Source organism: Triturus cristatus, chromosome 3_1, assembly GCF_964204655.1.
Source record: "Triturus cristatus chromosome 3_1, aTriCri1.1, whole genome shotgun sequence".
NCBI classification, from domain to species: domain Eukaryota; kingdom Metazoa; phylum Chordata; class Amphibia; order Caudata; family Salamandridae; genus Triturus; species Triturus cristatus.
Window position 1 is genome coordinate 633,147,781 of NC_140583.1, and position 17,429 is coordinate 633,165,209.

Genomic DNA, 17,429 nt, shown 5'->3' on the forward strand with positions numbered 1-17,429 from the left:
TCCTCTTGACTGTTTCGATCAGACCTTGCTCCACGCTCTTTCACTTGTCCTGGTGGCCCCCTTTGGCATACGGAGTCATGACTCCACTCACAGTAGCACTGTTCACGGTAGCCCCACTGGGCATACTGGAGGCACCTTAATCTGCACATGGGTGGTGACCCGATCGGTGCTGCAACGGTCGCGGCTTACTTCCGAGCGGCCCTCCTCTGGCATACTTGGGTTGCGGACTTTTCTCTGTAATGGGCAATGACCAAATTGGTGCAACAGCTGTCTTCTCACACCTTGCCACAGGGATTCAATCGAAAGAATCTCCCGCTACACCTTGTCCGCCAGTACTCTCCTCTCCCTCACAAGGGCACGCTAGTCTTAGAAAGCAGACATGCACTGGTGCTCCAGGTTTAAAGAGAAAGTGATCCTTAAGTTCCTGAGTGATGCCCCCCTCACTCAGCTGGGAGATTGGCAAGCCTTGGCCTCCCCCGCCATGGTCGCCAGCAGGCGTCTTGCAGAGCTTCTCCTCCTCACACTGCCTGGCTGACTTCTTAACAGTTGACAATTTTGGGGGTCTCACACTCCCCCTCTTATTCTCCATTTCGAGACACCAATATGATTTAGAGTCTGAGTGTTTGAAGTCTATGTTGGTAGTCTGCTTCCTTTTTAAGTGCCCTCTCTTCCCTGCCCTTCCTCCAGGAAGCAGTCGGTCACAGCAGGAGCGACTCCAGATCGGCTAGTCCCACAATACAGGCCATGGGAGTGACTAGCGGTTCACACCTGGATGTTAGACACAGTGATAGGTGTATCAAAAGGCTACCCCAGGGCCTCGGCCCAACTCTTTATGATTCTCTCCTCAGCCCCACCTCCTTACTGAGAGAGGCTCTTCCTAATGACCTCTCTCTGAATCAAAGAGCATCCTTTGAACTGTACTGAAGAGCTTGGCTCTCCCTTCCTCCAATGTGTCCCACCAGGCTCACAGGAATGCAGCAATCCAGAAATCTGTTTGGGGGGATTCCTCTATCGTCTCATGTTCCTCCAGAGGCATGGGGTCTCCCAAAATGGAATCATGCTTCAATACTCCACAGCACACTTCACAACATAATGCACCACCCATTACCACACCTCTCATTACATGATCATGTTTATTTTCACACTGTATTCAACAACTCATGTTTATGCGCTGCAACCAGTTTGCTGCACCTTTATTTAGAGCACATCTCCAATCCTCATGCACCGTAAAACACCTTGTATATACCGCAAACTACAACCAGCACCCTATTAACTATACACTCTGAAGGGAAGTCCCTGAACACATTGCAAAATGGAGCAGTTGCAACCCCATTCGGAGCATAATGAAGTAACATCAATTCCACAAATTAATATAATGTAAACCTCTTAATTTCACAAGAAAAGACTCGAGAATCAAAGACAGTACGAAACTAAGACATAATTAAACCGATACCAATTATGTAGGAAAACATGGACACTCAGAAAAGACACAGGAATACATACACTAAGGCTAGATCAAAGCAAAAACAGCAACTAAAGCACTGTGATTGATGTAAAACCATGAATAGAGGACAACTTTGACAGGAAATAACTTATAAATACACTAATACCCTATGAAGCTATGTAATCCTCTCTCGGGTGAAGAGCACGCTATGTCCTTGTCACGGGGTCATCACGGAGGAAGGACGGGGTGGAGACATTAACGATTGTTCGTTTCCACCCCGGCCACAGGACACATACGGTCCCTTTAATTCGGACTGGAGCTTCCCGGAGGAGGGGTCTGTTGACCCGGTGTCAGCAGCAGCGGACCAATCCACGAGGGGGCTGGCAAGTAAAGGAAACCCGGAAGAACACGACGGCGCGAAAGCCGGTGGAGGAGTCGGAGTTGGAGAAAGGGAGTTCGAGTCGGAGCGAGGAGACGGAGAGAAAGGAAGAGGATCGAGTGAAGGAGGAGGAGCAGGAGAGAGTGGAGCCGTGCAGACAGAGGTGCCAGGAGGCCAACGACCCCGCGACTCGCCCCGCCACGTTTCAGGAGGAGCGTGGCTGGAAAAGGTACGGATCGAGTCTTGCGTTTGTCTTTTACACGGGGAGGGACCAAGTAGTATAGGTTGGGGAGGTCACGGGGTTGTGTGAGCGTGGATTCTCTTTTTTTTTCCTGTCTTCCTCCCCTCACACGTAGTCTCTCTACTGCAGCACAGCCTTACGTTTTTGAGCACAAAGAGGCGGTGGTAGCCCCCGGTGACCCCTCACTCCCGTACCCCTTTCAAACCCTGTGCAGCAAAACAAACCTCTCACCCGTGTGTTCCCGTGTTTGTGTTTCTTTCCCCTCTCTTCGGAGCCTCGGACGGGGACCATAACAGGAGGAAGCGACCAACCCTGGGATTGCAAAGCGGGAAGACGTCAACCCCCTCGACTGCTGTGGAGTAAAGACGATTGCACAATAAAAGAAACCTACCTTACACTGGTGTGCCGTAGTTCATTGTCCCCTACCCTTGGGCACATTTCACAGTCCTAAAGGTCTCTGCAAAGCTAAACACATCTTAGATGAGCCACCTACCATCCTGATGACAGAAAAAAAGTAAAGTCAGGAGACTCAAGAAGGGAGGCACACTCTCAGAGGACCTGTTGACAGTGACTCACTGATCTGGTTTCTTTCACAACTCAAAACATCTGCAACTGCATGACCCACAATTGACTCCAAGGTTTCGTGGAGAGGTCACAAGATTCAATCCCAATTTAGGAGAAATTGCCTGAGAAAACCCATATACTGACAGACAATGAGCTCCGAAAAGCCATTCACACATAGGAACTGGGATACCCCATCTCCATGAAAACAAGACAAACTGCAGTGAACTCGAAGAAGACACTTTGAAAACTCAAAGCAAGTACTTGAATGTTTTCTCAGCCTAAGGACAGGCACAGATCAGTCATCGGTTTAGGGACATATCACAAGACTCCTAGGAACACTTTCTGCTAGGCCAAGCTGCCACGGTTAAAAGAGCGGTAAGAGAACCAACAGGCATGTATGTTACCTCCAAGTCACCTTTTTCCAAGTCTACATTGTGTGTGTATATTTGTATGAAATTAACAGGAGCGTTATCTCTAGATCAATTTGACCACAACTTTTGTTTTATAAACCTCACACCTCTGATCTATGGCTTACACCATACTTTAAGGATTCATTTCTGACGTCATTGAAAAGTTTGTAAATCTTTTTTGTTGGACATTATTTTAAGCATTTGTCCAAATTCCTGTCTGACCAATGTGCAGATATTGCTTTTCTTGGCCTTCGGGAAGTTTTATGCTCCACACGTATGTCTTTGCACATTACTGAACAAGCTGTCCTATGTGCAGATGCCGCTATACTTGTCCTTGGAGAAGTTTTGTTCCTCTCTCAGGTTAGTGTGCCCTTGTTGTTGGCCTTGGTGCTGCATTGTTCCATTCTTGGCGAGCCGAAAACCTCCCTTTCCTTGGTCTTCCGGCATTGTTGGTCCGCTCACAGGTGCACTAGGAACAGGCATCAACCCTATTTTGGCAAAATGCTAACGTTTGACAAATTGGTGAGCTTATCCCCACTACAAAGGCAAATATTATTGTACCGCTGCCCCTTTTACACTTCTGGTGAGTTGTTAAGGGAGCTGTGGTGTTAGCTTTGAAAAGGTATGTAACTTTTGCAACATTAAAGGCTATTGAATTGTTGCTTTAGTACATACTGACTCAGCCAATAAAACCATCATAAATTCCCATTGACCTGCTTGGTGGTCCATTTAAGTAACTAAATATCAGTGTAAGAGCGTTTCCCCTGTACATTCGGGAGACTGAGGCATAATGCTGGGAATAGCACATCATGCCACAGCCCTCCGGTCACTTCATATCACATCACATCATATGTATGGCAAGTTTTGGGGCATCATCACATGCTTTACTTGTCCTGGCTGCCTATTTGTCATGACAATGGCATACAATTTTCCTGCCCCAGTTGATGTACTCTCGCACAAATGTCTCTTGATAAGTGGCACCTGCCTCTTTGTCACTTTGAGCCTGATTTAGAGTTTGGCGGATGAGATAAAGGACACCCAGTTGACAAAAGTGGGGGAATGCTCCTTCCACCGTATTACAAGTGCATTATATCATATGGCACTTCTAAAACGGTGGATGACATATCTGTAATGTTCATGACAGTGTACCCTGGAGGAAGCTGTGTTTTTGTTGCATTTGCCCCTCCCACGTTTTGCACCTTATTAGTTACTGGATGCTGGTTTTCAACTCTGGCAGTGCACTGAGGCCTGCTAACCAGATCTCAGTGTCAGTGTCTTTTCCTTAAAACAAGGTGGTGTCTAATTCTAACCCAATTGGCATGAACTATAGTACTCCTGTAAGTCCCTAGTAAATGGTACCCCTGGTACTAAGGGTATGGCTACTAAATAGGATCCCTCAGGGCTGCAGCATGTCTTATGCCACTGTAAGGGACCCACACACAAATGGAACACAGACTGCCATTGCAGGCTGCATGACATGGTGCAAACCATGAGTGAAAGCATGACATAGCACACTCCTGTGTGCCATGCCAAAGTCACTGCATATACTTTATGTAAGTCACGCCTACAGCAGGCCTTAGAGCCCTATGGCAGGGCACATTATATTTTATGTGAGGACATATCTGCATTAGCAGATAAGCCCCTGTGATGTCTAGACCTGTTACTAGATATTGCAAATGAACAGTGAAGCCATCTTAATGTATATATTGGCCACTGGACAAAACAAGTTATCCAGCTGCATAAGGGCTGTACTGAAATATATGGTGTTTGGTATCAAACACCTTATCCTAATAAATCTGTACTGATGCTAGTATTAGATTTATTATGAAATACACCCAGAGGTCACCTTAGAGGTGCCCCCTGAAACCTTACTAGGCCCTCTAGTGTCCTTGCTGGCTGTTCTTGTCCAGCCTGCCACCCCAGGTGCACTTCTGCCTCTTGCAGGTGAGAGCCCACACAATCAGGAGGACAGGAACAATGCCTGCTCTGGCAGGATGCGTTATCACCTCCTCCAGCAGGAAGGTTAGTGAGATTAGCATGTCAAGGTCGGAGGCTTCAAAAGCCTATGCTGCCTATGATATATGTCCCCGGCTTCCCCCAGACCTGTGAGATACCACCCTCTGCCCTGAGGCCTATTTAGCACTAGGACAGGTGAGAAGTTACATAGTCATCAAGTGAGTTGCACTGCCAGGCTGGACATACCTATAGGGTGTGCAGCCTGAAGTGAACACAAAAGAAAGGATTCCACCATCTTGTGTGTGGTGGAATTAGAGACTCTGGGAGAGGGTGATGCCTACTCCCCACAGTATTTAAGTGGCCCCCTGACACCAGGAAATCAGATTTCTCTGCTTGAAGAAGAAAGAGGAGCCAATAACGCAAGAACTGAGGACTTCACCACCACTTGGAGCACAACACTGCCTTGTTGCTGGACCTCCACAACTGCACGGACCCGGCTCGTCCGGAACGCTGGCCCACCTCCCAAAGCTGTGGGGGACTGACCCACAACTTCATCTTGCCCTCAACATCTCCCTTGGAGCAGAGGAGCTGATTCCCTTATCTGCAGGCACCGTTTGCAAAATCCAGTACTCTGTCCCATTGGGCCCACGGATGGAGCAACGAACCAGGACAAGACTGTTTGGAGCTTAGGAGATCAACCTCGCCACTTCACCCAGGTTCCCTGCACCTATAACCGGGTACCAGACCCCTTGCAGCAACAAAGGCTTGTTGGTGGTCCAATCCAGACTCCAACAGCACAAAGACACACCTACCGTCGACGGACGTCAGGATCCACAAGACCAGCATCGAGAATGGCCCTGCTGCCCTGTTTTCCCCTCTCCACCATGTCACTGACACACAGAATGAGCCACTGACCGCAGCGACCCGATGCCGAAAAACACCTCTGTTCCTGAGCCCCCCAGCCTGAGTCCAAGTGAACCGACACAGCCAACGAAGTCCAGAGACCCTCTAGAGATGAGCCTCCCTTTGGGTTTGGCCGGACTGGTCCCCCAATCTCTGATGTTCATTGTTACCCAACTCAATAGTACTAATTTTATCGACTTCAGAAGGATGAAAGGCTGAGTGGACCCAACAGGATTTGAATCTGTGACCATGAGGTCAAACACTGGCCCCTACAGTGGACGCCTTAGTTCACTAAGCCACCAGACCACTCATAAATTCCTATAAAAATCTGTTTTTTTAATAATTTGGTGTGGATCTCCTCCTTGAGTGTGTGTATCATTTATTGATTTGTATGTAACAGATGCCTAACACATACCTCTAATAAGCCTATGGCTGCTGGACCACACTACCACAAATAGAGCACCTTGGGATTGATAAAGCAAGCCCCTGTCCACGTTTAAGGGATACCTGGATTCTTTACACAGCAATCATCTTTTTGGTATAATACATAAAGAGTTCGCTTCCTACATACCTCATTACCAAACACTAAATCAGGCTGTTTGTCTCTAGGTGGGGCTGCACCCATGTCTCCTAGTGACTCTTGGATCATGACAACACATTTTCAGTTTAGTTCCTGGCCCGGTAAGCCTATGTGAAAGGTGAGTTGAATATGGGGTCTATCAATGTGATTGTGTGTTTAGATATTTGTATGTATGGCCTTAGTTAGAAGTCCTAAGTTACAGCAACTGCATATCTTTTCTGCCCCCACTTGTGCAGCAAAGGTGTTATTGGCTCAACTATTTTCATTGGCAGATTGTTTCTGCTGCCAACTGCACACCCATCCCTCTTTTATCACTGACATTTCAAAGGAGAACTCATCTTGTAAGCCAAGGCTCAGGCTTAAAGCTATAGGAAGCCACTATGGAGTGAAAGGGCCAATGCATGTGCCACAGCAACCTTTTGAGAGCTTCTCCATTAAATTCTAACACCTATGCTCCCCATCCCTGAGCACTATGGGAAATGTGGACGGCCATGCTTCTCACTCCCTCCCTTCAAACTCCTCTTTATCCCTGGATTCTACGTGTAAATATACTAATTTGGAAGAGTGAGATTGTTGTCAGAAAAAGATTGTCTGCAAGCATTGCGAGGAAGAGCTCGAGACAACATGACAGCTGCTAGCCTGGGATCTGTTCACTCTGCTTAGTTTCTTTCTTACTCAAGACCATTCAAGCTGGTTGTATTGTATTGTATCATAGACTTATATAGCGCAAACTGTCACCCTACGCGTATTCTGCCGCTGCGACTATTCAGATGGCATGATCACAACAGAACCCTACCTACCAATAGGAAGCTCATTTTACTCATTCCTAGGGAAAAACCAGGTCTTTAAGCTTTTTCTGAAAACCAGAAGGGAATTAGATTGTCTAATGCTCTGGGGCAGATCATTCCAGAGGCGTGACGCTGCTACACCAAAAGCTCTGCCTCCCATCCTGGACTTCTTAAATCTGGTGGTGGTTACCAGGTTTGCACTGGAAGAACGAAGGTTTCTCCCAGGATTGTACCAGGTGAGTTTCTCCTGCAGAGGTACTGGACCCTGACCATGTGCTGCTCTAAATACAATTCAAAGAGACTTAAAATAAATTCTCTCCTTGATGGGTAGCCAATGGAGGTCCTTTAGAGCTAGTGTCGTTGAGGACCTGCACTGCCTGTTTAGCGCCAGTTTTGCTGCAATAGACTGGACTTTCTGCAACCCCTACAACACTGATTGTGGAGCTCCCAGATATAGAGAGTTGCAGTAGTCCAGTCTACTCAGAATTATGCCCCTCACAACAAGAGGCCTGGTGGCCCTAGGCAGTAGTGGGAGAATCTGGCGAAGCGCTCTCAGCAAGGAGAAACAGACCCTAACCGTTTTATCAGCTTGTGACTCCATTTGGAGGTTGTCATCCACCAAAACCCCTAGGTTACGCACAGTTTTAACCGGGACCAAAGGTCTGTCCTTAGGGGTGAGTCTGAACTCCAACGGAAGATGCCGGGACATTGTAGCAGTGGAACAATACACAACCTCTGTTTTCCCCCTATTAAATTGTAGGGAGTTTCTTCTGAGCCAGTTAGAAGTCTGTTGCATGCATTCCTGGAATGTTTCCATAATTACTGCCTGATCCCCTTCCAGGGAGAACACCAGTTGGGTGTCGTCCACGTAGTTGACCAGGTCAATTCCGAATGACTTAATGATGGGGATCAGAGGGCATAGGTAGATGTTGAAAAGAATGGGACTTATTGCAGAGCCATGTGGCACCCCATGGCACACCCAGGTTTTAGTGGATGAGAACGGTGTCATGTTCACAGCCTGCTGTCTGCCCGTCAGGTAAGATTGCAGCCACTAAAGTGCCCATCATTTCACACCTATATTCCTCAATCTTTCCAACAGAACTGTGTGACTCACCGTGTCGAATGCTGCCGACATGTCTAGTAACACTAGCACCGATGGATTCGTAGATTATTCAATACGGTCACTAGGGCAGTTTCTGTGGCCTGGTCAAAATCCGAACTTGTCCTCGTCTAGCAGGTGGTTTTCCTCTAGATATAGGGATAGAGATTTGCTAACTGCCATCTCCAAGATTTTCACAGGGTATGGCAGGAGAGAGATTGGTCTAAAATTCATTGGGTTTGTTGGGTCCAGAGACGGTTTCTTAAGCAGCGGGGTCACCGCTGCCTGCTTACAAACCTCTGGAACCAATCCTTCTTCCAATGACTGGCAGCAAATCTGCCACAACCAGGGAAATAACTGTTGACTGAACTCCTTCCAAATCCTGTGTGGAAGAGGGTCCAGAGGAGAGCCCGAAGAAACGCTTTGAGCAAGACTATCAAAAGTAGCCTCGGTAAGATGTTGAAAACACTCTAGAGCAGGCAACTGACTGTTATAAGATGTTACTACCTGTGGCCCTTCAGCTGATTTCTGGGGAGATTCATCCCGGCAGCTAGTGTTACTTGAGTTAAGACCTCCAACAATTTTTACAATTGCTTGTTAAAACCACCATCATAGCATACCGGACATTCATACACCCAATTCTCTCCAACCTTACCTCCCCCCAAGCCACTCATTTTTCTCTTTCTATAGCTGTGTATTAAAGGCTTCTGCTGTGCCCCCAACTGAACTCTTATCACCTCTCCTGTCCTTTCCCTCAATCTCCAAATTTTTACTACCAGCCTTTCCCTTCTTCTCGTCTTTCTCTGCCTGCTTGATTAAAGCTCTCAACGCATTTGTAAGTGCCTGGTTAACCATACTGCGATCTCCCCATTTGACACTCTCTTCATCTTTACTTCTGTCTTACCACATTTCCTTCTCAGTCCCTCACTCTGAAGAGTCTTAAAGTGCTCTGATGTGGCCAAAAGGCAAGAGATTCAAAACATAAAACTGAGCAAAAACTGGAGGCAAATTACACTATATTTCAGTTCCACTTTCAGTAGAGGATGGTACCGAGCACCATTCCAATCCTGTACCAATCTTTCCTCCCAGCACCTTTTCATTCCTACTTCTCATACTCTGTGCTATGACCCCTGCCCATGTCCCTATTCTTGTGATGCTTTTTTTCAGTATTCAAATTGAATTCTCTTCTCCTAAAAGAGAGTCAAATGCAGAATTTGAAATTGAAAACAATAGGTGACTTTCAAGGGCAACAACTGCAAATGGGATGCGAGAAAGGAAGGTGGACAGATATATTTGGAGTGGTGACCTGCAATAGACAGAAAGGAATGAAGGTTTAACGAAAGCAGTGAACATAAAAGTGATAATTGTGCAAATTATACAGAGATGTGGGAGATACACTACATGTGGAGAATATACTACTACGGAACCATTTGACAATCTATAAGTATTTTCAGAAGCGATGAGGCAGACTGCCTTCGTCCTACCTGTTGCAGACTGTAGATGTCATACTCCCCAGGCGGCCTTGGCACACCCGCACTGGCAAATATCCGTTTGCTGCCAGACTTGGTGCTGTAGAGGCGAGCCACGTCTGGCTCAGAGCCTAGGATTGGCACATCTAGGATGTCTGCCACAGCCAAGTCATCCTTATGCAGGACACCACCAACCATGTAGGCTTCCTTCCCTTGAATGAGGTTTTTAATGCGTTTGATGGTCTTAGGACTGAACTTCAGCAGAGTGGCCAGGCACATGTGATGAGTCTGCAAAGACAATATCAGTTAGCCTGAAAAGGATATCCTATCACATAACTGGTTCAAATATAAAAGGTCTACATTTTCGGGGTAGGAGAGCCACAAGTTCAAACTTCCTCCTCAAAAGGTTAATAAAGTGTAATACAGGGTTAGAGGTGTTGTGAGGAGGAGGTTTGTGAGGTAAGGCTTTAGTTAACACATCTGCCGAGTTTGACAACATTGCAGGCGTTTACGGATAAAATACACATAGCGTTCCCACACCAACCAATATGACATGCATTAAACACCTAAGACGGTACCGTATTATATCATGGAACGTGAACAGCCTCAGCAATAAGATTCAGTGAGCGCCAGACATGCAATGTGAACACAAGTTGGTCGCACACTGCTCGTCACACCAGCAAGTTGCCCCAAAGGACTGTGGTGAATGTAGTGGCGACGGCGGGTACGCCTATGCCACGATGTGTAAAAAGAAAACAGTATGTGTTGCATTTAGCCATCCCTGGACACGTGTTTCGAGGTAGTTGCCTCTCGTCAGCAGGGAGCAGGACAATGTGAAGGGGTGCCGAGTGGACTGCCAAAATGTAATTAAAACAGGTCAAATACCTCTCATGGCGCGCAGGTGCAGAACCAGGGCTCGTCAGCCCGTTAGCTCACGGGAGCCGTAATAATTTGAACACAAGTTGGTCGCACACTGCTCGTCACACCAGCAAGTTGCCCCAAAGGACTGTGGTGAATGTGGTGGCGACGGCGGGTACACCTATGCCACGATGTGTAAAAAGAAAACAGTATGTGTTGCATTTAGCCATCCCTGGACACGTGTTTCGAGGTAGTTGCCTCTCGTCAGCAGGGAGCAGGACAATGTGAAGGGGTGCCGAGTGGACTGCCAAAATGTAATTAAAACAGGTCAAATACCTCTCATGGCGCGCAGGTGCAGAACCAGGGCTCGTCAGCCCGTTAGCTCACGGGAGCCGTAATAATTTGAACACAAGTTGGTCGCACACTGCTCGTCACACCAGCAAGTTGCCCCAAAGGGCTGTGGTGAATGTAGTGGCGACGGCGGGTAGGCCTATGCCACGATGTGTAAAAAGAAAACAGTATGTGTTGCATTTAGCCATCCCTGTTTTAATTACATTTTGGCAGTCCACGCGGCACCCCTTTACACTGACCTGCTCCCTGCTGACGAGAGGCAACTACCTCGAAACACGTGTCCAGGGATGGCTAATGCAACACATACTTTCCTACATACATCGTGGCATAGGCGTACTCGCCGTCGCCACTACATCTACCACAGTTCCTTGGGGCAACTTGCTGGTGTGACGAGCAGAGTGCGACCAACTTTTGAATCATTTATTACGGCTCCCTTGAGCCAACGGGCTGACGAGCCTTGGACCTGCACCTGCGCGCCATGAGAGGTACTTCACCTGTTTTAATTACATTTTGGCAGTCCACGCGGCACCCCTTTACACTGACCTGCTCCCTGCTGACGAGAGGCAACTACCTCGAAACACGTGTCCAGGGATGGCTAATGCAACACATACTTTCCTACATACATCGTGGCATAGGCGTACTCACCGTCGCCACTACATCTACCACAGTTCCTTGGGGCAACTTGCTGGTGTGACGAGCAGAGTGCGACCAACTTTTGAATCAGACATGCAATGTGTTTGAAGCGCTCCCCTGATGTACTGTTTCTCCAAAAGGCACACATGTTAGGTATTGAGTGCAATTTACTAGACCTCCATGACTGTACAAGAGTTTATCATGCAGGTTTTACCTAGGAATCTGGAGGGCTCACACATCTCCTCCAGAAGGTCTTCCCATTAGAAGTATCAATAATCCGTGCCGACGACCTGGCACAATCGTGATGGTGACCAGATCGCTAGAGGGACATCAATGGACGCTTACTAGTATGTATATCCCCCAACAATGTAGTATATAGCACTCTGATCTCTTACGAGTTTTCTAACTGAATCCTTACCGTGTATGTTGATCGAAAACAGAGACAATATTGCCATTATGGACCCAGCCCTATATGGCATTGGGCCCAGCTCTTCCCATAGAACTGCAACTTGAGCTATATGGGCAGTCTGGTTGGGGCTCAGTGACACGTGGCGAAAATGGCACTTGGGAGTATACCTGCTACTCAGCCCCCGCCCCCACCACTCATCCTCCTGAACTGACTATCTCTTCGTACTAATGACAAAAATAGCTGGCATAATCCTGGGAAATTATCGGACCATTTCTGCTTAACCCTAGTACTGTGCCGCCCATGGCGGGGCACAAGGGGACACACATAGTAGCTGAAAGATAAGGAATAGACAGACTTTCTCAGGGAGGAAATATCTGCATTCTTTGAAATCAGTTTTGGCACAGTCTTTTCACCAGCCAATCTCAGGAGGCATAAGAAATAGTAATCAGGGGACGGGACATATCCTTCCTGAGGGTGCAACCAAGAGGCAGGGAACCTGACGTGGCGGCACTTGAAGACCATGTTAATAAACTAGAAAAAACAGCGAATGGTTATGCATGATGATAACTCACTCAGACAGATCAAGTCAGCTAGGCTTTTGCTCAAGCAAAGGGCTGCTTGAAACTGAGAGAGTCGCCTGGAAAAACTTCCTAACACAAGATTTACAAATCTAGTGATAAGGCAAGGATACTGCTGCACTGGCTGGCCAATAGGGAGGTGGAAGCCAGGTGAGTCACAGCAGTTCACAACCCCCAAAGGCGAGTTGGCCACTGATCAAATTGCAATAGCTACAACATTTGCTAGTTATAATAGGCAGTTATATAAGGAACAAACTCCATCGCAGACAGAAATCGAAAATCCTATCATAAAAGACCTCATTATACATGCTCTATGACCAGAATATCAACTAGAGTTGTTTTCCCCATAGCCCCAGAAGAGATCTGGGAAGCCAGTTCTGGGATCCCAACTGGTAAGACACCTGATTCCTACCGGCTCCGACTAAAATCTAAAAAATAAAAAGAAATATGCTTCACATATAACAATGCTCCTAAAGGCAACATTTGTAGAACCCCTTTACTCATTGCCACTGTTCCTCTGTGAAACCACAATTTACATCAACTTAAATAAAACAAGACAAGCCGCCAAAAGAATGTTCATTATATCGCTCACTTTCCCTAATTAACAGTGAAAATAAAATACTGGCTAAATTCTTAGACAATAGATTGATTAGGGTGATGCTCACTATAGTCCACAGTGACCAAAACGACCCCATTTAAGGTGCGTACATGTGGCCTTCTAGTGAGGGCCAGGATACTCTAGGGCTCAGAGGGTATGCGCACTTCCCGCCCTGTCTCTGATGCCGGTGGAGATTTTGCCGCCTAGTGCAGGCAGCAAAATCTCCACCGGCATCAAAGACACGCCGACAAGGCAGTACAGATGCAGATGGCAAAATGCCATGACAGGGTGGCAAGGCAAAGCAGAGGTGAAGGGGAACCCCTGTAAAGAAAAAAGAAGCAGGGCACCATGGTGCATCCCCCGTAAAGAATAAAATAATAAGCACAGGGAGGGGATGGTCAAATAACTGCGAGATAAAAACGTGCCAAGAATGTGTGTGTTTGTTCTGTAGTGAAATAACCACAAATCAGGACAGAATATCACTATGTGAGGAAGATAAGCTACTGTACATCCAACAACCCGACAGAACCATCCCAAAATTAATTAACAATTTGCAAGTGTATGTGGATGCTTTTGGCCCTTAGGCAAAGGGGGAAATCAACCTACGTCTCAGTTACAGGAGATCCAACAATTTGCCTGGCTCTGGCCCAAATGTGCCAAGCAGGGGATCAGAGATCACTTTCGGTATTTGGATATGTACGAAGCGGGAAAACCATGCAGTCGTTGTGATCTAAACGTAGCTTCAGGGTTCCAAGGCACAAAGTAAGATTTGGAGGAGTGTCGTACTCTTCCAAAATATATATAAGGTAGAAGAGCACAGCTTAAAATGATCTCATTACCTTGCTTCATATATGTTTCGCAAAACCAGTCACACCCAATTTCACCTGGTTTTTGTACTGACCTACAATCCTTAATCAGTAAAGTTCTATGGACCGGTGGTGTCCCCAGGGTGTCTTTCCAAAAATGTGTGCACGCTCCATATGAAGGAGGACTTGGAGTGGTGGACATTCACGTGCAGTGTTGGGCTTTGCAGCTCATCCTCATTGAGTGGCTGTTTGGTGACAGAAACGACCCAGCAATCAGACTGGAGATAGACCTTAAGACCTAACCTGCAATCTATGTTGTATGGAGGAGGAATCCTACAAACACCACCATTGGTCACCGAAATATCCCGTATTAGCTGGTCTAATGCCCTGAAACATATCAAATGGCAAGAAATACTAACAAATGGCACTCCTCTATAGCACGGTATGTGGCTCGCCCACACAGCTTGCATGAATGGGTTCCAAGTCTTGCGACCTCCTAGGCATATCAAAACTGGGAGATGTGTGGGTGTCTGAATACATGAAATCCTTCGAAACATCAACAACAGATGTTTTGCCTTGGAACTCACGAGGTGCGGCTTGCAGCTCCGTATCCTTGCGGGCACTCACTACCGATCTTGAGATGATATGATAGCATATTTTTTGCTCTTGATTCTCGTGAGCCACCTACTACCGAGCTAAGACTTTGCTTATGAACATTTTCATTAACAGTCTGATTTGCTTCTGAGTGAATCCGTTTAGAAGTGTTAGAGCTTGAGAAACCCATATTACTGGATTTATCGCTTCATATTGGCACTATCTTGATGCTTGGTCCTGATGATGAACCTCACAAAATAAGTTTATTAGAGTTGAAACATTGATAACATTTACTAAAGGACTGATTTTAATTACGATGTGGTACATCAGACTCTGATTCTGAGTTGTGTTGTTAAAATTTGTCTTCATATCAGCCCCTAGTTTTGTACATATGCCTTTTATATCGCGCACTTTTACTGTCCCACAAAGGAGCACCTTTTTGCGATGCAATGCTTTCAGATTTACTCTGAGATGTTTCTATTGCAAATAAACTGGATTTGATTCCTTATAAAAACCAATCAATTGATTGCTTTTTAGATTTCGCTGAAGAAGTTGAGGCCTACACTTTCCCTGCAGGGACCAGGATTCTGTTTTGTTACTGATTTGCCCCGGTTCCCAGGGTTATAGGGCTGACCATTTTATTTTGCACATATCCACATGTAAAGGCCAGCAATGCTATCAGTGGCTGATTTCTGCAGCATCCACGTATCTGCTCATAATAGCCTTTGCAGTTGTCAACATTAGTGCCAACAAAAATCCTTCCACTGTGGCAAGGTGTTCTTCTGCAAGAAAAAGTATTTTTTCACAGCAGCCCAAGATAATAGCAGCTGGTGATGGAAACACTGTTAGCCTGTTTTGAGAAGAAATGTGGCTACTTGCAGTTTTGCCTAAAGACATAGACAACCTCTCAGAAATACTTACACTCATTGATGTGTTCGAGTATTCTCCTTTGAGTTTCTACTTGCTAGAGTCTCACATTCTAATACGCGGAGAGTCTGCCTCTATCTCACACATCCTGAACCCCTGCCAGGGACCCACGTACCTTTTCTTTAGTGACAGTTGGGTATTTCCAAGATTGAGAAACATATCAGCAAATAACAGGTGTCTTATATAAACATAGTATGTTTTTGGTGAGCCAGCGAGCTGTGACAATTACGAGTGCTGTTGGGGTGCGCAAGCCTTGCATCATTGCGTTGAAGCTGCTTGATACAAATTTGAACAGGCGAGTTCAGTTCCGACAACCCACCAGCGACAAACAGATGCGCACAGATGTCCATATCATAATCTGGACTCTACCTACCCTCTTCTAGAAACATTCCATTTTGAAAAGCAAATCCCACCAAGGTGGAATACAGAGGCCTACATTAACGTGCAGGAGGCAGGCTCACTCTCACTGGCTACGCTTCCGGATTGTGCCATCACAACACCACGAGGGCTAGTGATAAGAATGACTTGTGAGCGTCTCCTCTGGCGGTGTGTCTGCCGTTTTCACTCTTTACTCTTGAATGGACCGTCTAATTAATCAGCACGAGAGCTGCGTGCGCTTATAGTGAATGAAGGCAGAGGCATCTCGAACTGGCATGGCAATGTCAAGTGAATGAAGGTAAAAAAAAACACTTTTAAGAGTGTCTTGACTTTGCGCGAGAAATTAAAGAAATCAAATAACGCACGAACTAATGAGTAGCGAAATATGGGATGAGAGAAAAAGATGTGCAAAAACATTAGAAAAGGGGTACAAAGTTGAAGGAAAACGGCGGTCAAGAGAGGAAAAAGTTTGAACAAAAATATACAAACCATTTGGAAATACAGATACACAAATCTAAATGCACTACTGCAGTTTGCTACATAGAAATTAGACCAGGGCAGAGGCATACTCGTGATGAAGAAGGCCAAATGCTGGCAAGTGATGGCAAACTACAAGGCCAGCGATCACAGTCGTGTGAGACAGAAGAGGACGGTCCAGACAGAGCTGGAAGGCAGAGCAGCACCGGATGTGCAAGCAGTGTAACTTTCCACTTCCACTGCTCAGGAGTTGAAGAAACCAGAACCGTATTGAGAATGTATGAGAAATCTGAAGCTGTTTGAGCTAGCCCTAGAAAACCGCAGGCAGCCCAGCTCGAATGGAATCTATCTATCTATCTCTCTCAGGTGCGTACTGCCCATAGGGCTAAAAGGGCTTCAGCCCCTCCCCCCCTCGTATATCCCAGCCCGGGTATCTGCAGCTTCAGTTGCTTTGGGCTCGGCTGGGCAGTGTCTGGAGTCTTATCTCCTCCAAGCCCGAGTTTTTTACAGGTCTTTAAAGACCATGTGCATATTTATAGATCTTTATAAACTGATTGCTGAGGCTTAGTTTTTTTCTGGTTCCAGTACCCCCGGGCCCCCGGTCTGCCTATTCCTCACATTTGTATTTTACATTTACTGCCCTAGTGTGAGAATGCATTTCATGAAAAGGAATATAAGGTAGGGTTACCAAAAGAAAAATTCTAGCCATTTGCTGTTCAAAAAGCCAGCAAAGGCCTTGTTTTGACACTAAATAGGCTTATAAATAAAATAGTATGTATTCATTTGTAATGTATCCTTTTCTGTTTTTGATCCATTTAATTATCAGTCATGGATCATTCAGGCAGCCCTAGAACACAATTAAAAAGGTTTTCTATTTATATTTGCTCGTCCAAGTATGCACAGATAAGTGCTGAAAATAGGCTTTAGGTGACTGCTTATTTTTGTCCTGTCTGGGACATCAATATAACGAGCTGGGAACACTAACCA

General features: G+C 46.2%; 1 protein-coding gene across 1 annotated transcript in view; it reads right to left on the bottom strand.

Annotated features, from left to right (window-relative positions):
• The window catches only part of IQCH (IQ motif containing H), an 846,786-nt gene that overhangs the window by 331,740 nt on the left and 497,617 nt on the right, over positions 1 to 17,429 (bottom strand). The window contains exon 13 of the mRNA XM_085644600.1: positions 9,849 to 10,121. Within this exon, the coding sequence (XP_085500726.1) occupies positions 9,849 to 10,121 (273 nt within the window). The remainder of the gene's footprint in view (positions 1 to 9,848; positions 10,122 to 17,429) is intronic.